We start from the raw sequence: 23,902 nt of genomic DNA on the forward strand, positions 1-23,902 counted from the left end.
TACATATAAAGGACCTCAAGCTCATTTGAAGAATGATTTCAATCATTTTTTTTTTAATTTATGTGCATATACACGTAGAAAAATACAAACACTAAATACGAAGAAAGATTGTAGGAAATGTGATTTAACATCTAAGATCCCAGTATTTGAAGATTCATATGTTTAATCCTATCTTACTTCCCACGAGTTTCCTAAATGTTTTCTTTTTCTTTTGTTTTTTTAGTCACTTCAAAAACAAGGTAGACTGTTTCATGCTGGTCACAATTTATTCTAAATTCCATGAAGATTCATCATGCTATCATTGACATGACCACAAAATCTCTCCTAAGGATTTACAGTTAGTCAGCAAAATCATGTAAACATATTTGGAAAATCAGGATGGATAAATTACTTGTGGGAACAGAGATTCCTAAACTAGGAAACTCTTCCCATGCTTTACTAACCATTTGAAAGAATAATACAACTCTCAAATTCTAGGAGATGGATGAATCTTCTCATAGCACTACTAAAATTTACAAGAATTTTGTGTAATTGATTACACTTTTGGGTATTTGATAACTAGAATAATGATTGATAACTAGAAAAAGGATTAACTCATTACATATTTCAAAGACTGCAAAATCAAAGATTTAAAAATTACACTCAGATTTAGGGACAGCAGAGCTAAAACTAAGTTAAGACTGAAATTTTTAAAGATCAACACTTCCCTATACCACTAGTAAAAGTTCAGATCATACAAACTTCTTTAAAAGCCATCTGTCTCAGCAATCAGCTTCTAGGGCCTTCTCCTAGAGGAGTCCCGTGAAAAGCAGGCAGCTATCTATATACAACACTGGGGGGCAACGTTCATTGTCATGAGAAAATACATGTCATTAGGGAAATAAGCACATACATTAAGGTTTATCAGGATAATGAGATTAAAATTATGTCTAAAAGGACTGTGTAATGTTATGGAAAACTATACTAAAATAGGAAACAAAACAAACACAGGTATAGAAAAATAATCCACACAATCAATGTACTGAAAGATGACTGAGTAAGAATATGCTAAGTTGTTAACAGTTCGGTACTTAGGAAGATTGTCAGAAATCTGGGGAATACAGAAAAACTAAAGAAGACAATTATAATGGGCACATGTAAAATGTCTTTATTCAGAAGAAAAACTAATTAAAAAGAATTAATCCAACAATTCCTAATAATACACACATCACAGTTCAGGAGTAAAAGCTGATCTCTATTGGAGCAACACAGAGAGAAGGTTCCCAAAATTCTGGCATGAGAGTTCCATCTAAGTCATCACTGTCAACATATCCAGTCCAAGTAGCATAACCAAATCCTTCCTATTGAAACCATTCATGATTTTACCAAGCAATTTGGAATTGTCCCTAATGGCTTTCCAAGGTAATCTGGCTTGGCTACCCACAAGCAAAGAATGCTTAGAGATAATCATCCTGGAAGCAGAAGTGACCACGGGGATTTCTTAACATTTCTGAGCAACATTACGATGATTTGGTACAACGGCAAGAAAAAACAATGAATGTATGAGGAAGAAATATTTCAGCCAGACAGCAACAATAAATTGCTAGTAACAGATTAACATGTTACACTAAATAAGATCTTCATCTACAAATCTTAAGCATTTGATATTAGCCATCATGAGGCCCAATGGAGGGAGGGAAGCTAAATCAATGACGTCAAATGCATGATCTTTAGGTACAAGAAAGAACAGTGGTTATATAGGTAGTTAAAATTCTAAACTTTAAGCCTTTAAACTCCTTTAAATCACACATTTCTGTATTGCTCCTGGCAAATTGGGTGGTGAGATTTTAATCTTAGGTTATCTTAATTCCACTGATGCCTGAAACAGAGCAAATGATCTCAAGCAGACATTAGTGCAAAATTAGTGGGCGTTCCGAACCTGCACGTGATTCTGTTCAATTTACCAAATCTTGTTGAACAGAAACAGAACAGTGTAAGAAACCAATAAACCCAGCTCCCTGAGCTTTGTGGAATGAAAAGAGAAGTCCCGAGGAGCCTTGATAACACTGAATCATTAATTGTAGAGCCATTATCACCATCCTTATTTTCTTAGGGACTAATGAAACCTGGGGAGGGGCACAGACCGAGAGCATTTAAGAAAAGACAGAACACAGGTAAATCGCAATCTAATACCCTGCTGACTTGATCTATGCATTGAATAACAAATATTTGAGGTCCCACAAGGTACCAAGCCCAGTTTTATATACTGGGGATACAGCAATCATCACGACAAAGTGTCGGCTCTCATGAGGTCTACACCAGTAGATACGCCTACTATAAGCCAAGGACTCAGTGAAGTGACTCACACTAATCCTTGAAAAGCAAATAAAGACCTGCAAAGGATGAAACAATATTTCTCAGTAAACTGGATATTTGAGGGAACAAGATTAGCGGCCTTATTTTGTTAAGAATAAAAAGTAATGGAATTTGAGACTTGGAAACAGAAATAGGGCAGAGAAAGATAGATATGCCCGATTCCGAGAGGTGAGTGAGAGAACTCAGCCCAACACCAAAGCCTCACAGTGATTCTTCTTCTACTGATGCTCAGGCAGTATCTGAGTGGCAGCTTAGCAAACAAGCTGGAGGATCCTTCTGCAGATTCTACACATCTCCAGTTTCTACAGAACCATGATTATTTCCTGAGCCACATGTGTCCTTACCCAATCGGACCAGCCAGGCAGCTGCCCACAATGACCCTAGGCAACTTCCCAAGGCCATACTCTGAGTCAGAATGAAAACGCTCCCTGATACGCCACAGATGCTAAGTGAGTGTGTCAGGAACCACACTTACACATATATGCACAAAGCATACACACTCACACACGTAGCTCTATGTACATACGTGCACGTCTGTATACATGTGTGAGTGCAGGTGTGTGCGGGTGCAGACAGGTAGGAGGTAAGGAGCTCCTCTTTGGTTGACCAAGCAGCAGAGAAGTAGGTCAGAGTTCAAAGCCTATTTACCCCTTTTCTCTGGGGTGAATCATACTTTCCCACATACCAAGAAGGCATTTTCCCACTCGGTATAGAGAGAAGGAAAGAAGAAAAGGCCCGTCCACACACTACATAGGTGATATTTCGTTACACATTCTCACCTGCTCTCCTCACAACCACCTTCTTGCTCCATAAACAAAAGCCTTCCTACTCTAGGGCCTGAAGCATAGTAGACATATTTTTTTATTGCTTTCTGAAGCACAGATTGCTTTTTTATTTTTAATTTATTTTATTTTATTTTATTTATTTAATTTTATTATTTTATCTTATTTTTATTTATTTGTTTATTTTTATTTGATTTGATTGATTGATTTACTATTTATTTATCTATTTATTAAAAACACTAAAAACTATTTTATTTTATTTTACTTATCAAAAACACTTCAAAACTGGCAAAAGTAACCTGTCCTGTCAGAAGGCAGGAGAGTGGTTACCCATCACGTGGGGATAGTGCTAAGAAGGTGTAAAAAGTTGTACTTATTGATCAAGACGCTAGTCACACAGGCGAGTTCTCTTCCTGAAGGGCCAGCCAGGTGTGTACTTACACGCACCACCCCGCATGCATAGTATACCTCAGTGCAAACTAATTTTTTTAACTCAGCTTCTTAATAATTTGCAGTTTGTCACTAATCTACAGTTCTCTCTTCCCAAGACATGAGATTTTATAGAACTCATTCAGAACCATGCACTCCTCTCTAGCCAATTTGGAGACCAATAAAAATAATTAATTCTACAAGCCTTATTCATCTTTCCTAATCGTACCATTAATCAAATTGCACCTCCAAGCAGTTATATAAAACCACTTTTCAATTAATTCTTGGGAAAAAATTACTTAATTATATGTAGAAGAGGGCATTTTACCAAACTTTCAGGTTAACAACATCTTTGCATGTAGGGACAAGGGAAAGAAATCTCATTCCTATACACAGATTTCTTAAAATGTATTTTTAAATCCCTTTTAAGAGCTACATAAATGATTATATTCCCAAAGCCGAATGATAGCTACATGTTCACTACCACAGGACTCATGAGTCAAACCCATTTTTAATCGTTATCTCTTCTCTTCACTCAACTTGAAAATGGTAAAAAAAAAAAAAAAAAAAAAATGGCAGTAATAAAAGAGAGAAACCCTACATAGCAGAGGAACTTGGGAGAAAGAAAATCTCCAGCAACACAATCTAAGAGTCCCCTGCTTTCCCCTCTTCCACACTGCTGGTCATCTTCCTCTATCAAATTTAAGCACACCTGTACCTCCTCCTTCTCTTAGAAACATGCAAGTGGGGGCGCCTGGGTGGCTCAGTGGATTAAGCCTCTGCCTTCAACTCAGGTCATGATCCCAGGGTCCTGGGATCGAGCCCCGTGTCGGGCTCTCTGCTCAGCAGGGGCCTGCTTCTCTCTCTCTCTCTCTCTCTCTCTCTCTGCCTACTGGTGATCTCTCTGTCAAGTAAATAAATAAAATCTTAAAAAAAAAAAAAAGAAAGAAAAGAAACATGTGACTGAAGTATTTATATTAAAAAAGGACTGGACCAAAGTCTAACTCAGGGCCTCTTACAGGAGGGCATCATGATGCTATTGGAAAATTTAATCAAAGCATATATTTTATTCCTTTGATAGAATGGGTAATCTTTTTTATAGAACGGATAATCTTTGAAAGAATAGGTAATCTTTATTCTTTTTTTTTTTTTGCAGGCCTTGAACTCACAACCCAGAGATCAAGACCTGAGCTGAGATCAAGAGTTGGATGCTTAACCAACAAAGCCACCCAGGTGCCCCTAGGGTGGGCCGTCTTAACACAGTTTTTTAATTTACAAATTGAAAAGGTGGGATGTTTAAGTAATCAAATGTTTAACCGATAAAAAAAGAAGATAGTTTTCTACTTGTTCGAGGGTTTTTTTAAAAATCCTTCTTTTAAAAGATACATATTCATGACTGAATGTTATCAGCTACAAATTACAAATGTCTCTTCACAGACACTGCATCTTTTATGCAGTTCTTGGTCACTGTCTTCCCCTCTGTCCTACCTTACTATGGAGGTCTAAGCTTGGAGAAGAGTTCCAACAACGCCAAACCCTGCACAGGAGGGGAGCACGCTGACAGATGACGAGAGGCAGCTACATATGGACAGCTCTGGGCCTGGATCTTGGGGTCCCTCCATTAGTTTACAAGTATGGAATCTTCCCAGCTCTCCACTATGCACTCTAGCTGGGAGCTGCAGAGCCTCCCAAGCCTCATCTTCTCCAAATCTGAAACAGGCACAATGTGTGCAATTGCACACCTGATGTGCGCAATGCATGTGTGTAGATGACACAATGCACACAAAGCAATTAACACGGTGCCCCATGCACCGTACACAAGCAAGGACAGGTAACTATGCTTGTGGTAATCAAAAGTTTTCATTTCAAAGGGGACCTTACAATATCATCTGACAAATACAGCATTTAGACTAACACTCTGCCAAAACGAAAATTTATCTTTAAAGTAATCCAAGTTAAATGTGTATAAAAAGACTTTGAATGGAGCTTGGCTTCTGGCCAGATGACTTTCAGTCTCTGAATTCAGAACAAATAAATAGCTTCAAAAAAAAAAAAAAAAAAAAGATCATGTGGACTTCGGAGTGACCTAATCCAAGTCACTTAGCCTCTCTGAGCCTCAGTCCTCTCACCCATAAAATGGGAATAATTCCCACATCCTACAGTTTTAGACATTATTTGCAAAATACCTAATAATATCTTGCACATTAGCAGATAGTTATTGCAAAGCATACGGAATAAGAGAAGTCATCAAAAAGCTTATACAAAGCTGGAAAACTTTTAAGAGAAAAATGTTCATCCTCTTTCATTTTTCCCTTCTTTGTAGCATTCTTACACTTTGCCTTCCATTCTAATCAGATGTGCCTGTCCTTATGCAACACGAGTTGATTTGATTTGACTTATCTCCATGTCTTCTTCCAAACTCTACATCATCCTCCAAGTACCTTGGAGTGGCTTGTCCAGGGACAGTAAAAAACTGACGCATCACAAGTCCAATGGCAGAATTTTTATATCCCTTTAACTCTGTCTGAGAAAACTGGGACCCTCCTCCATAAAGACGAAGAGAAGAACAGCGGTGTTCCTAAACTACATTTTTTTAAAAAACCACCAATGGGAGAAATTTCAGAAACAATATTTTAATGAGCTTATTTCATTCTCTACTTTCTACCAAGATAAGAAAGATATCTGAGAACAAGGCTTACCTATTTGCACCATTTCTTCATTACCAGCCTGTAAAGGAGGGGAAAAGTAAAAAGAAACAGTTACTGGGTTTCATCTTATCACCTTGTACGTTTTATTTCTACCATTAACGCTTTTCAGGAGCTAATCAGGAGATGCCCGAGATGGGGACTGGTGCCTGAAGGCTGCGCCTGGGTTTCTAGGTTCTTGCGGCAAGAGAATGAGCCAATTAGTAACAGTTTGGAACAGGGAGTGGTTTCCCCGTTTTAATTTTAATATGTCTAAAGCCAGCAAAAATAAATACTGACATTCAATATTCTTTTCTTAAAACTCAGATACTGGGTGCGGATTAGCCAAGAAAGCCTCTGTATTCATAGGCGTGAAAAGAAACCTAAAAGGGGGCCTGACAGATCAGATTTGAGGTCAAGAATCCACCAGGCAATCTTCTACTTTTTAACCTACGGCCAGAACCGGGCAGACCGGAGAAGCTACAACAACTCCCAGGGAAATTCTGTGCCCCAAGTCCCACGGGCCCTGAGCTGATGTGATTTACAACAGACGGCGGGGCCGGCCCGCGAGCCTTCTCCAGCGATCTTCCGAGAGCATCGGCTTCACCTTGAGCCCCCGAGCGTGGGGGCTGGGCCGCGGAGCCGAGGGGCCGCGCTCCACTTCGCTCGGGAGGAGGAGGAGGAGCCGCGCCGAGGGGGAGGGGGAGGGGAGGACCGCGGCGGCGCCGCCAGCCGCTGCCCAGGAAAACGCAGGGCAGGAAGCGTCCCCGGCCCCCCGCCCCAACTGTCAAACCCCAGCCCGGCCGCGGTCCTCCCAGGACACGTGTCTGCCGGATCGCTCCCTGCCCGACCCGGGGACTTCCTGCAACCCCCGCCTCCCGCTGCCCGAAAACGCGGTGAGTCAGTGCGGAGGAGAGGGAGCCCCGCGAGCCCGACGCGGGCGGCCGCAGCGCGGGGATCCCGGGCGCCGCGTCCGGAGCTTCATTCAAGCGCCCAGACCGCCCTCCGGATCGGGGAGACCCAGACGGCCCGGCGAGGACGCGACCTGGCTGCACTTTGTCGCCACGAATCGTTGCGAATGCCGCAACGGCGGGGTGGGTGGGGGGGGCGCTAGGTGGGACGAGCCGGGGCTCCCCGCGTGGGAGTCGCGACCCACCCCTGCAATCCCACCCCCCGCCCCGGAACACCCCGCAGGCGGCGCCCAGCGCTCGGACACCGCTCCTGAAGGCGCCAGATAACAGGGACGGGTGGGAGGGGGGAGGAGGGAAGAGAGGAGGGGAAAGAGGGGAGGAACTTTTTCGGGAAAAGGTTGGGTTTGAGTTTTTGATTGTTATTATTTTCCACTTACTTGTCCATCAGCTGAAGTCCTAACCTCTACCAGAGCGGCTGCTATCAACCAGAGTGACAGGAGAACCATCACGAGTCGAGTTCACTTTTCGACTACTGGGCGAAGCCAATGCTCAGAGCAAACCCCCCAAAATAAGTTTCTTTAAAAAAAAAAGAAAGAAAGAAAGAAAAAGAAAAGAAAGAAAGGAAGGAAGAAAGAAAGAAAAAAAATGCAGAATTAAAAAAAAAAAAAAAAACACAACTGATCTTCTGTGATTTGCTTCAATGAAAATGAAATGTGAGCTCTGAGACCGGCCCCTCGGCTCGGCGTCCTTCCCACTTCACCTTCTCACCCCGTCCTCCCAAACCGAGGGTGCCGGAGCGAGAAGGTGCTGCGAGCCGGGCACGGGCTGCGCCGGGAGAGGGGGCAGGGGCCGGGGGCTTCCCACTGTCTCGGCCCGAGGCGGCTTTCCCTGGGCTTTTCGAGCACCACGGGTTCCTGAGGTTCGCGCGGAGAATGCTTGGGCGCCCGGGAGCACAGCAGGGGGAAGTAGTGGCGAGCGAGAGGAGCGAGCGGGAGAAAGAGGCAGCGAGAGGGCGACTCCGCCGCTCGCGCAGAGGTGGGGGCGGGAGGAGCCGGAGGGGCGGAGGAGGAGGCTGGCGAAGGGGGCGGGAGGAGCGGGTCGGCGCGGCTCCTGTTGCTCTCCGCGCGGCGCTCTGCGGGCTGCCGGCGACCCGCCGGGCGCTCATAAGGCGGCCGGAGCACCCCCCCCTCCCCGGGCGGCCCCTCCCGCCGCGACGCCCACGTCACGCGGGGCCGGAGCCCGCGCCCCCCGCGCCCGCCGGGATGGCCGGGGCGGGCGCGGCCGGCGCGGGAGGACGGCGGGGAGTGGGGAGGAGCGGGACGATCCCGCGGGCGGCCGGCCCCAGGCGGGGTCGGGGTTTGAAACCGCCTAGGTGGGGACTCGTGCGGCGGGGGGCCCCCCGCCCCGAGGTCCTCCCCGGCCCCCGCCAGACGGGCTTAGGGGAGGGGGGCGGTCCGGGGAAGCCACGGGTCCCTCCTGGCGGGACCCGCGTTGAGTTAATTATAGGAAGGGGGAGGGTCCCCGGGCCGCTCCTGGGCTTTAGGACTTTCACCTCCTTCGACCTCCAGCGCCCTTCCAGCCCGGGAAGAGACTGCCCGGAGGGAGCCCCAGGAACCTGCGGGGCCCCCCAGCCGCCCACCACGTTTTGTAGGGGTGGTCCCTGCCGGCTTCCAGTTCTTGGGTACGCTTCCCTGGTTTGTATTACTCTGGAAAGATACCACGTCTGTTCCAGACTCGCCCGGATGCTTCCGTTTATCACTGGGGCACACAGGCCTCAGCGTCTCTTCCTCCCTCCAAGATTAGGTTATCAAATGATTTCTGCCCCCTGGGGCTGAAGCTTCCTGGGGGGAGAGGACACCAACCTGGGCTTCCAGAGCCCTGAAGATGCGAAGACACTTTGCAGGAATCCAAGCCCAGGTCACCTCCTGAGGGAGACAGGGGCTGGGAGCCGAGGACTGGAAAGGAAAGTATTTCCCCCCTCCTCTGACCAGTTTCGGGTCCTCCCTCCCCACAGCAGACCATGAAATGCGGGCGATCAGGCACAACTTCTGATCTAAACCTCAGAACTTGAGCTGGAGTCTTGAGAAGGTCCACCTAAGATAAAAGGTGTAGAAGATAGTATTTTGCTAAGGGATTCTTCGGTAAATCAATTTTTTTTTTCTTCTTTAAAAATGGTGCAGAGTCTAGAGGTTTCTTAATCTTTGATTCATTATTTAAGGGTTGCCTCTTTAACTTACACCTAGCAAGATTCTGTGGTCACCGGTGCGTTATCTGCTAAGTCTTCTCAAAATCATGTGTATGGGACGCTTATATGTACAATCGAGAAACCAGATAGCGGAATGGCCAGATAACCTAAGGACTCCCAATAGGGTATTAATACCCCAGTAGGGTATTCGGTTAGTTTTGGGGTGGAATTGTAATTAGACCCCAACCCTGAAATCTGCTAAGTTACTTTTTCCCTTCAACATGTTTGTAACCTGTCGTTGACTTTCTATCCAGGAGTGATCTGCTGAATTTTATACCCAGTTTTCTTATTCATTAAAAATAATAATAATCCTCGGGATGCTTGGGTGGCTCAGGTCAGGATCCAGGGGCCCTCCCATGAGTCCTGCATTGCTCCTTGCTAAGTGCAGCCTGCATCTTCCTCTGCCTTTCTCTCTCTCTCTCTGACAAATAAATGAAATCTTGAAAGAAAGAAAGAAAGAAAGAAAGAAAGAAAGAAAGAAAGAAAGAATCCTCATGTTCTATAAGTAAAACCTACATCAATTTACACTGACAAGTAAAAGAATACGGAAGTACAAGTCAGAAAACCTGGGTTCTGGGCCCAGCTTGGTCTGTTTGACCTTGACAAGCCACCAAACTATTTTGGTTTTCCCCCCAGAGATATTTCAGCTCTAAAAATTCTGATTTGAAGTAACAACAAATACTGTCTTTAGCCATGGCATTACACTAGCCCTTTTTGTGTTAAGTTTTACAAAGTTCCGGCATTTGTCATCACAAATAGTGCAACAAGCAATTCATCTGACTTTCACGAGAACAGTGGCTTTGGACATCTGGGGCCATGACCACAGAGAGAAATGTACTTTGCATTGTGACCCAGTAAAAATTTCATGATTCAGTATGTGCTACACGCAACTACTCTGATATTTTCTATCTTAATTGTTTTCTGGGTCCCCCCCCACCCAGTACTGGTCAGAATCGACTTCGTTGCTTTCATGACCCAGTGAGTCATGACCTTCGTTGTGACAAACATAGATTTGAGCGCTTATAAGAAGTTTTATATTTCTGGATTCTAAATGAGTTGAGTTCAGATTAATAAGGCTCTCTCAGTATACTCTAAGACACAGTTTCTCAAAGTATGTCCTGGAATGTTAAATGTTACACACACACACACATACACACACGCACACACACACACACTTCTTTGACAGCGAACTAAAGATTGTGAAGTACTCGGATAAACAACATGAAATGGATTTCTTTATTTCAGAACTTCACAGGGACTTTGATATTCTAAGCGCCCTGGGAGTCTTCCAGAGGGAGATACAGTGCACTATGGTCCTGATTTGACCATAGAATGCGTTTTTCTTGGGCCTTATGTTCTGAAGAACACACTACTTGAGGGAAATGCCTTTGCAAAGACCAATTATTAAGGTAAAGTGAACTCTGAGTCCGATAGGTAAGATTCACGTGCATATTCAGCTTGGGTTTCTCCATCTAAAATTAGTTTAATAATACTGCTTTTGCAACATGTTCATGAAAATTAACAGAACCTTGCATGTCAACTGTTTAGCACGTGGTCTAGAATATAACAAGGGCCTAAATGAAGATTTTTTTTTTACTTGAAACTGTATGGCGAATGTACAGATGGCTCGATGGGAATGAAATATGGCGAGTTCTAAGAAAAGTAGGAAAATGTAAAGAGCTAAAATGTGATGAACTTTTAATTTTACCAGACATAACACAGGAAATCAAAAGCAAAGCAGTCATTAAGTTCCTTTCACAAACTGCCCCCTACATGCCTGCTTTAAGATAAATCCCTGCCTTTCCCCACACGTTTCTTTGCCTCTGGCTCGCACTGTTTCCCACGCTCATGTCCATGCACTAGCCCAAATACTAAACCAATGTTTGTAGGAGGTTTTCTTCCAAAATATGTTTGAAATAGAGAAATAATTTCAGAAGTCGTCACACATATGTAGTCTCCCTAATTGTGAAATCAGTCCCTTTAAGACTTAAGTTTCATGAAATCAGTCGATGTGTGGACATTTTAAAAATCTGTGCATCCTCATTGGCAACAATTAACTGGGCAGGAGTGTGTGTGTATGTGTGTGTGTGTTTTCCATTTGAGGCTAACTGGTCAATGTTCCGCATCTTGTCATAACTTGACAGTATTTTCATACCCCATGCATATTGTGTTCTAAACATATAAACAAATTTTTGTCATTTCTTATAGCAAAAAAAAAAATCATTAATAATTTGTTGTTGTTCTGCTACTTACCTTTTCTGCGCTTTTTTTTTTTTTTAATAAGATTTGTTTTTAGAGTAATGTAAGATTCACAGCAGAGCTGAGGGGGAGATGGAGATTTCTCATATACCCCCCAGCCCCTACACAACAGAACCTCCACTAATATCCCCACCTCCAAACTGTAACAAAAGAGTGGTATGTTAGAATGCATGAAGCTGTACTGATACATCATAACCACCTCAAGTCCACAGTTGGCATATGGTTCACCCTTGTTTTTGTATATTCTGTGGATTTGGACAAATATATAGTGACTCTACATCTACCATTATCATACGGAGTTTTTTCACGGCCCTAAAAGTCCTCTAGTTTCCACCTTCTCATCGCTCCGCATCTCCCAACCACTGGCAACCCCTCATGGTTTTTACTGTCTCCATAGTTCCACCTTTTCCAGAACGTCATATAGACGGGATCATCCAGTGTGGGGCCTTTCCAGATCGTCTTCCTTCACTTAGTAATACGCCTTTAAGTTTCCTCCATGTCTTTTCATGGCTTGATTGCTCATTTCTTTTTAGCGTTCAATAATATTCCATTCCCTGGATATACCCCAGGTTAGGCACTCCTACTGAAGGACATCTTGGTTGCTTTCAAGATTGGCAGATGTGAATAAAACTCCTAGAAACATCCATGTGCGGGGTTTTGTGTGGATATAAGTTTTCAACTATCTTTGGGTACATACCAAAAATCATGATTGCTGGATCATATGGTTGAGGTATGTTTAATTTTACAAGAAACTGCCAAACTGTCTTCCAAAGTGACTGTGCCATTTTGCATTCTCACCAGCAAGGACTATTTGAGAGCTCCTCTTGTTCTACATCCTGGTAAGCATCTGTTGGTGTCCATTTTCCAGATTTTGACCATTCTGAAACGTAGAGATTCGTATCTCAAGATTGTTTTAATTTGCATTTCCCTGAAACCACTTGAGGTAGAGCGCCTTTTCATGTGCTTCTTTGCCATCTGTATATTTTCTTTGCTCAAGTGTCTGCTAAAAGTCTTTGACCCATATTTTAATTGGGTTGTTTATTTTCTTATTGTTGAGTTTTAGTTCTTTGTGTATTTTAGAGAATAATTCTTTATCTTTATTTGCAAAATATCTTTTGCAAATATTTTCTCCCAGTTTCTAGCTTGTTTTCTTATTCCCTTGACCTTGTCTTTCACAGAGCACAAGTTTTTAATTTTAATTAAGTATTCTCCCCACTTTTAATATATTTATGACCTCCTGTCAATATTAATTAGATTGTCATTTTTATGTCTTTCCCATGGTCCAATAAATGTGAGAAATTCTCTGTTCCACCTGGTTCAAAATATAAGTACAGAACTTTACTGCACCATAAGTAATCAGATTTCTATCCACCCCCTCTTCTAAACCGCAAGTTCCTTGAGGACATTGACCTCTACTCTGTTCACTTTCAGTTACAGGTATCTAGACAAACTTCTATCCCATGGAAGTTACAGAGTACTGCCCTACTTCCTGAGCTTGTTCAGGAAAAATCATGTGCTTTTTTTCCTACCTGGTGATGAGCTTTATTCCAGGCCCTGGAATTCTTGGCATCTAGAACCAACACAGAGAAACATGAGAGTAGGTCGTACATGGAACTGAGCCTTAGAGGAACATGAGAGCTGGGCCTACTGGCTATCTTCTCCACTTCTCCAATCCCCTATAACCTCAAAGCACACTGCTACGAGATGCCTTTTCTCACTGCAAAATGAGGAAATGGGGCTGATAGCATCACATATGGAATGAGTTTGCTGCATTTTTGCATTAAGGATAAGAGTTTCCCCTCACATAACACCCTCCCCTGTTTTACATAATACTGATTTTTCATTTGTGGATCAGAGAATCAATCATGCTGTGTATACACTACTGTCAGTATTATTAACCAAGTTGTTAGGTTGGTTAGGAGTTAGGATGCTGAACTTTCATACCCATAGAATAGAGACCAGCACATAGTGGGCTCTCAGACAATATTTGTTCAATGAATGAGGCAGGGAATATTTCCTGTCTCTACTTAGCAGAATGGAATGAATATTTTCTTTTCCCCTCCTATTATCAGTGAGTAAGCTATTTCCAACTTGACCTTTTTTACAGGCGTTTTTGGAAGCCCCACTGAAAGAAAAAAAAATTAAACAGGAAAATTCATGAAAAGAAGGATCAAGAAATTAGAAATGGAAAAGCCCTACTTGGTCATCAAGTTCATTCTTTGGTTTGTGGTTGAGGCAGTGCTGTTCCCACAGTCTTTTCCTTTGGAGGGAAACCATTATCTTATGTGGATAAACTTGGACATCCAGAATTTTTTTTATCTCATCATTTGCTTTTGGAAGAATAATTCCACCATGGGACAAGACATGAGGGAAAATCATTCCTCATGTTCCTTGATTTTCCTTTTTCTTGACGTGGGATTATTCATTGTACCCCTATCTTTGATTAGCACCATAAATAGCCTTCTTTCCTTAACAAAGTTTGAGTTAACAATTGATGTATTTAACTGTTTATACCAACTAATACAAACAGATATTACCATCTACCTTCCATTACTTTTATAATCTTTCTCTTTTTCTTCAAGTTTTTGAAATGTTTTTTGCTTGGAAGAAGCAAAAAAGCTTAAAAAATCAGTCTTCTTGGGGTTGAAACAGAAATAAGAGAATAATTAAAATTTAAAGTTCTTCCAAATGTTCCTTGATAAGGCACACCTCAATAGTTATAGCTATTCTATTAGTGAAGCACTGAGAATTATCATCAGATTACTTTGCATTTATGCCATAATTTCCCTCTTGATAGTTCAAGGAACTCTACTGTAGTGGATGGAACTCAGGATAAAACATATGAATACTTAGGCCTATTGAAGGTAGTCAATGTATTCTCTCAGAGAGGTTCAAAATCAGAGATGTGGCACAGTGCTTTTCATACAGTTGACTATGTGATAAATATATGATAAATTTAAATAGTTAACTGACTCTTACTAATTATACCAATCCTTATATTTTGAAATACCACCAAATTGTTAACTTCAAAACTGTGTGTTGTTTTCTGTAATTCTCAACTCAATGATACATAACATTTGGGAGGTACTTCACAGTACAAAAGTCTATGAATTCATTACCATTTTAAAAAAGTAGAGTAGAATTTACCATTTTCAATGGAATTCAAAAGAATGTATTGAGGGAGAGAGAGCTCTAGCAAATTAACACTTACAGCTCGTAAATCGAGTTCTCTTACAGGAGAATGTAAGTTACTTTCAAGCCAGAAACTTAATTAAGTGTTCTGAATTTATGCTAGAGTCCAAACGGGATGAAATGGCTTTCTGTGGAAAAAAGCTGTATTAAAATAACATTTAGGAGAATCCCTCCACTTAAGGAAGAGTTGTTACTATTAGTTAATAAAGCAACTTCTGCAATAAAATTTCCTGTAGATTTTTGAGATTAGGACACTTGACTCTTTCCATGCTGTCTAAAAGCAAAGAAATAGAGTCAGATGTCTTCTGGTTATCCAATCCAATGACTACACAGAAAACCACGGTTCTGTTCTATTGGGAGGCAGCAAGGGTCTTTCACACAGCATTGCAGCACATCTGAACAGAGTTTATATTTTGTTATTAACTTTCTGAACCACATTTTGTATCCATTGACTGGCAAAGTGCTCACAAAATGTTTACAAGGGTTTTATCTTTATTCCTACGGGAAAAACAAATTCTGCATTCCTCTGAGTTATCAAAAGTCATCCCCAGTTTTACCACATGAAAACAACCTTTCAATAAGATTAGTTCTTGAGTTCTCAGGGTGTTATATGCATTCACTAAGGCAGCAATTAACTTTTTTCCAGACTGAAATTAGGAATAATTTGCATAGAGAAATGGGCAGAAAACAAACCACCAGAGAAATGGAAAACTCGTTATGAAATCAACAACCAGTCTTAGACTGTCTCTTCTTAAGAAAACAAAATTCACAATCTTAGAATCTAGCTTTTTTAGGAAAAACAACAACAAAAAACAGAAATAAAAACAAAAATAAAACAAAGAAGCCTGAACTCTGATCTGGAAAGACTTAGGTTTTTATCTGAATCTAGCTTTTTCGGGGGGCGGGGGGTGAGGACGAAACAAAAACAATAACGAAACAGAGCCCAAACACTGATCTGGAAAGACTTGGGTTTTTATCTGAAGAGATTCTCAGCCAGATGATAAAGCAGATGTGTCAGTCTAGAAGTTGTTGCTGCTCTTACTTGGTTGCTATTATAACAAAAGTTCATTGGTTTTAAGAAGAAAAAAAAAACACTAAGATTTATGTCTAGCGTCTTTATTTTGTTATTGTCACACTAAATGAAGCAAGAACCCAGAAGCCACCACTATTCTGGCAAGTTCCAATGATAAGTGCTTACTGGAGACAATTCAAATGTGAAATTATAGAACCGTAGTCTTATGTCATCTCAAAGAGATGCAAACATTTCAGAAAAAACATTTACCATCAATGTAACTTTATAAAGAATCAAATATTCTAACGATATTTAAATGCTTTTTACACATTAGGGAAAAAATTCTCCAAAATAGTCTCCATTTTGTTTTTACTAATAATTAAAATTGTTACTAGTGTAAGGAAGTAATGCAAGTCTATAAACTTCAGTCAATCCTAAAATCTGTTGACTTAGTAGGAAAAAAATTTCCAATATATAAACTAAATACCTGCTTGTGACAATTCATGCTAAAAGCAAATCTCAGTTTACTATGGTGTTCTCTTCCCAGTATTAGAAGAAACATTAAGAAGATGACCTGTGGAGATATTTTTAAAAATTCACATTTGTGCCCTTATCATGGACACTGGGGGATGTATGGAAGTGTTGAATCACCATATTGTACACCTGAAACTAATATCACACTGTATGTTAACTACACTGGAATTAACATTTTTTAAATGCACATTTATGGGCAACTCCCAGCTATTCTGATTTAGTAGATCTGCTGTGGAAACTTGGTGTCTATATTTTTCCAAAGTTACACAGATAATTCAGTCTACATTGTGTCTGAAGACTTGCTGCTCAAACTTTTAGGTACCGAATAAATGCAAATTCTGATGCAGTAAACTTAGGGTGGGCCTCCCAGGTGATGGTGACAGAGCTTGTCCTCAGCAAACACTGTGTCACAAGACCCTAGCACATACAATTTAGAGATAATTACAGAAAATAAGACATGTGACAATAAAACCAAGTATGAGCTATTTAGAATAACACCTAATTTTGTGTATACCTTGCTAAGTATCTATTATACAATCAACATGTAATTCAGAGCTGGGTAGAAAGGAGCCCCAGGAAGCATCTCTGCAGCACTGATTGAGAGATTAAACATGCTTTTACTAAAAAGTCACTGAGCCGTGTTCTTTCTCACACAGTGAGCATGTTAAATAAAACCAGTTTAAGAATGGTTAATTATTAATTCTTAAAAAATTAATCACAGTCTGCAATCTACAACCCCTCTGAGGCACATTTTTTGCCCACAGGAACACAACAGATACTTCCTCTTGAGGTGCCACATTGATGAACTCTTCATGCAATGACCACCCTTCACTGAGGCAGGAGACGTGCCTGCCATTGGCTCTCCATGAGCCGTTGGCCTAAAATCAGTATTGGAAATCAAGGAACTGTCTGAGGTCGTTCATCTTTGAGAAAAGGAAGGTGGAAACTTTTATTGAGAGACTAACCACAAGGCATTCGCTAGGGACTCTAGTGAGAGGGACTTGGATTCTTTATAACATGATTTGGTTGATATAAGTCAGAGTAGGTCTTAAGTAAGTCTAATATTCTAGCATATGCTTCAAGCCCACAGAGATTTTTCTTAGAGTCATAATGCCCATTTTTCTCTCACATCCATGTAATAGGACCTCTTTAAATCCTGTTTTGGGGAATATAAATGTTCCATTAATCTCTTTGATCACTCTAGAAAGTGTTGTTCTTTCATTCTCTGTGAGAATTAGATGAAGTGTTCCCATGACTAACACACACAGAGACAGAAGCCTTATTGGAAGCGTTCTATACAAAGATGTGAACTTTCTACGAAGCAGCACATATTTACCTGTTTTGTTCTCTTACTCTTCTTTTCCATCGTATCCTCTCCACCTCCAACCCCTGTCTCAACACACACACACACACCAAGTTCTGTGTTCTCTTGTTTCAAGAAAAGGCTAAAAAGAGAAAGAAATGTCCCCATACAGCCTGTCTCCTTGCTTTTGTTTTTCAGAAGCTTAGCGGAAGAGAAGTGGGGGACCTCTCTTGACTGGTGAGACAGAGACAGAGATTTTGGACATCTATGTTCCCAGAAGACCTGGGAAGCCAAGGTCCATGGAGACAGCAAAGTGTTGGAAGGAAAGAGCTGTCACGGGGCCTGGGGAAGATGAAACCCAGGCACCTGTGCTCCCCACCACACCACAAAGGCCCACATAGGGGATCTGGAAGGTGACCTGTGTCACCCAAACCTAGTGAGGCTGGTCTCTGTATTTCGGTGACTGTGAAATCCCACAGATGAGACCAGGTAACTGAGATTGAATTTTTTGCCAGTGGAGAGATCTGGGGATTTAAAGATGTTTTAATTAAATTTATATAAAAGAAAGAAAAGTAAGACTGCTTGAACACCCCAATTGTTGCAAAAGCATACGTGATAAACCTACATCTGTCCATTCTAGGCATAAGGTTATAACAGGGCAATGGTGTCCACCCATATATATATATAGCAATAAGAGGGTTCACTTAGTTAAGACTTCACAAAATTAAAAAAAAAATTGGTGAGAAAAATCATACCTATACCATGGATGAAGAGTTCTCATGTATTTGACCACATGGTAAGTCTAATAGAAACAAAGACAAGGTATACCGTGAAATTCTAGTATAAACCACACTTACTTTACACCAAGGAATTGGTGAGAATCTTTGGAGTGGCTAAGAGAACAGTTGCCTTACATCTAATTGGGTCTAGACTTACTTCCCTGCATTGTTTAAGCTTAGTTGATTATTTGTGTGAATCAAGCTGATTTTGTTCTGTTTCAATTTCAAAGAGATCAGTTGCTTTCCTCTATCAAGAACCTCTTTATTGAAAGAGGTCATTGCAATGACCTCTTTATTGAACCTCTAGATATTGAACCTCTTTATTGAAAAAAATCATTGCAGTAGCAAATGATCACAGTTACCTTTAAAATCATTTCTCTAGAGTTCCAGAAGTTTTCTCCATCTTACAGACTTCAGAAATGCCGGTAATGTACTGTATTTATTCTGGGAGAAATTCCCAATTGCTTAGCCCTACAACATTCTACCCTGTAGCCTCTTCATCCTTGGGGTAGAGGAAGGGCACTTAAAATTGCAGTCAGAGGAAGGAATTAGTTCCAGATCAGAAACCCAGGTGCAAAGCAATTCTTTTGGGGGAAGAACAGAACCTCCATAACAGGGTCTGTTCACATGTAACGATTTTCACTTTGAATCGTGATCACATAGACTATCAAGGTACTCCTCACTGTTCCTTTGTAATATGTACACAAAGTGAAGGAAGCGCATTCACAAAACTCCATTTCCTAAGACAAAGACAAGCTGAAAACATCACTGACAAATAATCAACATTTAAACACAAAAAAGCCACTTATCACTGAAATGAATTCATCCTTGAAAATGTTTTCCATAGAAGACCCATCAAGGCTCAATTCAGTGACATATTCTAAACTCCAGTTCTTCAAGTACTGTAGCTCGTTCTTAAAGAATATCATACATTTAGTTCATTACATTACATACGTGTCTCTTGCCAGATATTTTCCCATAAGTGTCAGTGACTTCAAAAGGGAAACCTTATTTTAACAAGACAGAGAAAACCCGCTGTTACCAAAAAGCTATACATAAAAGATGAGCCATCGTAAGAAGCTTTCTGAAACAACTATTGCATTAAACATTCTAGCGTGGTATTTTAACAAATGCTCTGGGATTATAACTTTTTCATACTCATTGAGCTTGGTGAAAATGAAACAAAATATAACAAAATCCTTATAAACATGAAAACTAGAGTCTCAATTTGCTGACTGACCATTAACTAGGTACGCGACATCTGTATTTCAGTAAACTGAGTTCTCAGGAAAACCGTGAAAAAGGTTAGGATTTCATTTCAGCCCAAACTTACTTCCTCCCTGTTCTTTTTGGACTGGATGGTAACCCTACCCACTACCCTATTTGGCTTGTAATTCTTTCCAAACCCCTATCTCCATGCAGGAAGAAACTGATATGAAGTCTTTATCCTGGTTAGTTGACTTGACTTCAAATTAAATTCATTTACCCATTTTACTGTGTGAAATTTGTGTTATACTATTACTTTTATCTATTTATATATGTAATATACAACATATTTATATATATATACACAACTATACACATATGTAACAAACTATATTAGCATATACATATATCCTAAATATTATGCTACTATAATTAAAATATGAAGATTATTTATACTTGTGATATTGTGATCCATAAGAAATATATATATTTGGTCATTCAGGTGACCAAAATATATTTGTCATGTGTATTTGGTCTTCATCCATAGTTCTTGGCTCACAGTTCTTAAATACCTTGGAATTTCCTGATCCATGAGAGCAGTGGAAGCATCTCTTGTTATAATATTTGGTGTCCTGTCCTCAATTCCTAAACATACTTTAGAGCCCTAGAAGTCCCTTATTATACACATCAATGAAGTTGACTTCTGGAAAACCTCTGAGGCTGGGGGCTGATGGCCATGGGTAAGCACCATAGAAGAGGGGGTTGGAAATTTCAATCCCACCCCTTGATTTCCTGGAAAGGAAGAGGGCTGGAGGTTGAATCCATCCCCAATGGCCAATAACTTAATCAATCATGCCTATGTAATGTAGCTTCCATAAAAACCCAAAAGGAGGGGTTTCATAGAGGATTCTACAGGATTGGTGAACCAGAATGCTTTCAGATGCCACTGCGTAGCCAGGGCATCTGTGAGATCACCTGGCTCTCGGGTCCCAAACAGACCACGTTCGGTGACTCACTGCTGATAAAATCCAAAGGCAGAGAAACGAGTGATGGTGAAAGGTGAAAGAAATTTAGTTTAATGAGGCCAACACCAGAAAGACAGCCAATTAGTGTTTCAGACTGTCTCCAAAGTGCTGAAAATACTTCCAGGTTTATACAGGGCACAGGTTGGGGGGTACGTGCAGGTGGGCAGCAAAGGTCAAACTGACCATTGTGTTGGGGTCAGTCACACAGGTCTTGCTGACTCAGGGCAGTCTTTATTACTTGAGGAGGTAGTTTTGGTTCCCTTCTGAGGATGTTTTGCCTGCAGGGTCTTTTGCCTGAGTTAAGAGATAAGCTAGGAAGAAGGATTTCATCAGCTGGAAAGTTTGGGCTTAAAACAGAGGTAGTTGAAGTCCCTAAACTCCAAGAGGACAGAAGCTCTTTTGTTCAGGACCTTTCTGTATGTATCTCTTCATCTTTTTGTTGATCTGTGACCTTTAATATCCTTTGCAATAAATCAGTAATCCAGCGTGTAAACAAGTTTCTGAGCCCTGTGAACGGTTCTGAAAAATTAATTGAATCCAAGGAGGGGGTAGTGAAAAACTCTGATTTATAGCCAATTGACAGGAATATGGGTAACAACCGCGGACTGTGATTGGCATCTGAAGTGGAGGGCTATTCTGTGGGACTGAACCCTTTACCTGTGGAATCTGAAGCCATCTCTGGTGGATACTGTCAGAATTGAGTTGAATTCTCAAACACCCTGCTGATGTCTAAGAACTACTTGTTGGTACAGGGAAGCCTACATATGCACACACACACACAGACACATTGGGTCCAGGACCCAAAAGGATATTCATGTATCATGGCAACATAGTGATAATGTAATGTTGTACGTAACATAACAACATTATATAGTCACATATACACACACATAAAATCTAGCAATTTTAATAACTATAGTATTATAATATCTCAGGGTTTGGTTTTATTTTGTTTTTGCCTAAAACTTTCTAAGTTCCTCAAGTTTTAAAAAAGCAAAGTAGCAAACCAGGGAGAAGAAAATGGAGGAGAGGTAAGAAAAGGACAGAAAGGAAAAAAGAAAAATAACACTGGAATTAGAAATGGAACTTACCTCGAGAAGAACTGTATCTTTATGAAATTAAGTCCTCCCTTCCCTTCCATGAATGTGATATGTCTTTCCATTTAGGTCTTTTCCAGGACCTTTGTAAATGTTCATAAATTTTGTCATCACTACTGCTCTTTACTTCTCGAATTCATCTATAGTTAGTTTATGATTTTGTTGACATTGTGAATGAGGTCTTTTATTTTCATTGTGTTTTTCTAATGGCTAGTAGTTGTAAAGTTGATCTGTTAATTTCTATCAGCTTAAGTCCTTTGTCTGCATCTCAATTGGTTCAGCATTCTAGAAGGAGTAGCAAGTAAGGTAATGAGAGTCATTTATTCCCCTCTTCCCACACCAAACACCCAACAAATATTTATTGTAGGTATTCTTCCTTGGCCTATGGTTGCTGTACACTGCTTCATAAATCTCCTGACCTTAAAACAATCTTATTTTCTGGCTTAGTTCCTATTTGATCATGGTATGTTATTATATTAAAACCATGTTGTATTAAACTCACTAATATCTATGAATGCTTGCATTGTCGTAATGGAGATAGAACTAAAACTTTTTGCATTTTGTAAGATTTAGCTATTAGGCTTATATTAGCTGAATTAGAAAATTTTCCTTCTTTCCTAGGCTCTTCATATTAATTCTTCCCTGAAAGTTTAAGAAGAATTCACCTGCAAAACTATCAGGACAAGAGCCTTTAAAAAACCCACAATATTTAATTACTTCTCTAGATATTAGTCTTTTGAGGTTTTAAAATTCTTTAGAATTGATCTTATAATTAATGTTGCATAAAATATTATACATCAAGATGTTTAACATTAACACAGTTAATAAGTCTATTTTAAATTTTGTATAGATCATATTAATGTTAATTCTTTTTATTTAGATTTACCAGTACATTACATATTTTTAATGTTTTTCAAAAAGTCAGTTTCTAGTTTTATGAATACCTATAAATTTTAAATTTCTAATTATTTATTTTACTTTTAGTATTAGTTTTTTTTCTCTGATTTCCTTAAACTTGACTACACATTTTCAAAAGTTTTGAGGTTTTTTTTAATCATTTATTTTCATTCATTTGTATTTGGTAATAGAAATATGTAGGCTATCACTTTATCTACAATGGCTTTGGCCCTTTACCGTAGCTTTGGTAGATTGAATTTTTATTGTTCTTATTTTCTGTGTGTCTCTATCTAGACAATCTGGAGTTTTTTCTCTTTTATTCAAAAATTAGTTAGAAGTAACTGAATTCATTTTCTTTATGCCTAAGCTATTAGTTTCCCTTTTTATTTATTCAGTGAGCTTGTATTCAGTGAGCCCATTTTAGTTTCAGACTCAAGACTTTATTCAGCTCTTTAACATTTTCCTTATTGGGGTGCCTGTGTGGCTCAGTGGGGTAAGCCTCTGTCTTCGGCTCAGGTCATGATCTCAGGGTTCTGGGATGGAGCCCTACATCTACCTCTCTGCTCAGCGGAAGCCTGCTTCCCCTCTCTCTGCCTGCCTCTCTGCCTACTTCTGATTTCTGTCAAATAAATAAATAAAATCTTAAATTTTTTTTTTCTTTTCATTAGTTCTTTCTGGCTTCTCTTTCTTTCTGAAGTCTCTATCATATGTATAACACATTTCTTACTTTTCTCTATACCTCATCTTTCATTTCATCACTTTTATGTCTATTTCTCTTTATTTAGGCTCTTGAAGAGTTTATTGGACATGTCAAACTTTTTTAAAATTCAATTTTCTGTAATAAATAAACCTTTATTTGCCATCTCATTGCTTTTGGCCCAGATTTTTATGTGTGTGAAGATTTTATTTATTTATTTGACAGAGAGAGAGAGAGCACAAGTAGGGGGAGTAGCAGAGCAAGAGGGAGAAACAGACGCCCTGCTATTCAGGGAGCCCAACACAAGGCTCAATCCTAGGACCCTGGGATCATGAGCCGAGCTGAAGGCAGATGCCTAATTAACTGAGCCTCCTAGGAACTCCTGACAACCATTTTTTAAAAATTATCTTCAAATTACAGTTGAGTTGTACTTAGGTGGGTCTCTTTTTATCAGTGACCATTTTAAGTTACATAAATGTAGTGTTTTTTTTTAAT

At 40.2% G+C, this 23,902-nt stretch overlaps 1 protein-coding gene and 1 long non-coding RNA gene across 3 annotated transcripts in view; one reads left to right on the forward strand and one right to left on the reverse strand.

The window, feature by feature from the left end:
- ADAMTS3 (ADAM metallopeptidase with thrombospondin type 1 motif 3) overlaps positions 1-7,677 on the reverse strand; it is a 253,410-nt gene extending 245,733 nt beyond the window's left edge. The window contains exons 1-2 of one of the 2 annotated variants that reach the window (XM_032334543.1): positions 7,599-7,677; positions 6,266-6,293 (exon numbers count right to left, since the gene is read on the reverse strand). In XM_032334543.1, the coding sequence (XP_032190434.1) occupies positions 6,266-6,293; positions 7,599-7,667 (97 nt within the window). In that variant the 5' untranslated portion in view covers positions 7,668-7,677. Of the gene's footprint in view, positions 1-6,265; positions 6,294-6,857; positions 6,944-7,598 lie in introns of those variants that run through there. The other variant, XM_032334544.1, reaches the window with a different exon arrangement.
- On the forward strand, positions 6,885-7,751 carry LOC116585182. The gene is made up of 2 exons (XR_004283490.1): positions 6,885-7,146; positions 7,610-7,751. It is a non-coding gene; the product is annotated as an uncharacterized LOC116585182 (long non-coding RNA).
- Positions 7,752-23,902: the final 16,151 nt, after the last annotated feature.

The sequence above is a fragment of the Mustela erminea genome, chromosome 2 (assembly GCF_009829155.1).
Source record: "Mustela erminea isolate mMusErm1 chromosome 2, mMusErm1.Pri, whole genome shotgun sequence".
Taxonomy (NCBI): Eukaryota; Metazoa; Chordata; class Mammalia; order Carnivora; family Mustelidae; genus Mustela; species Mustela erminea.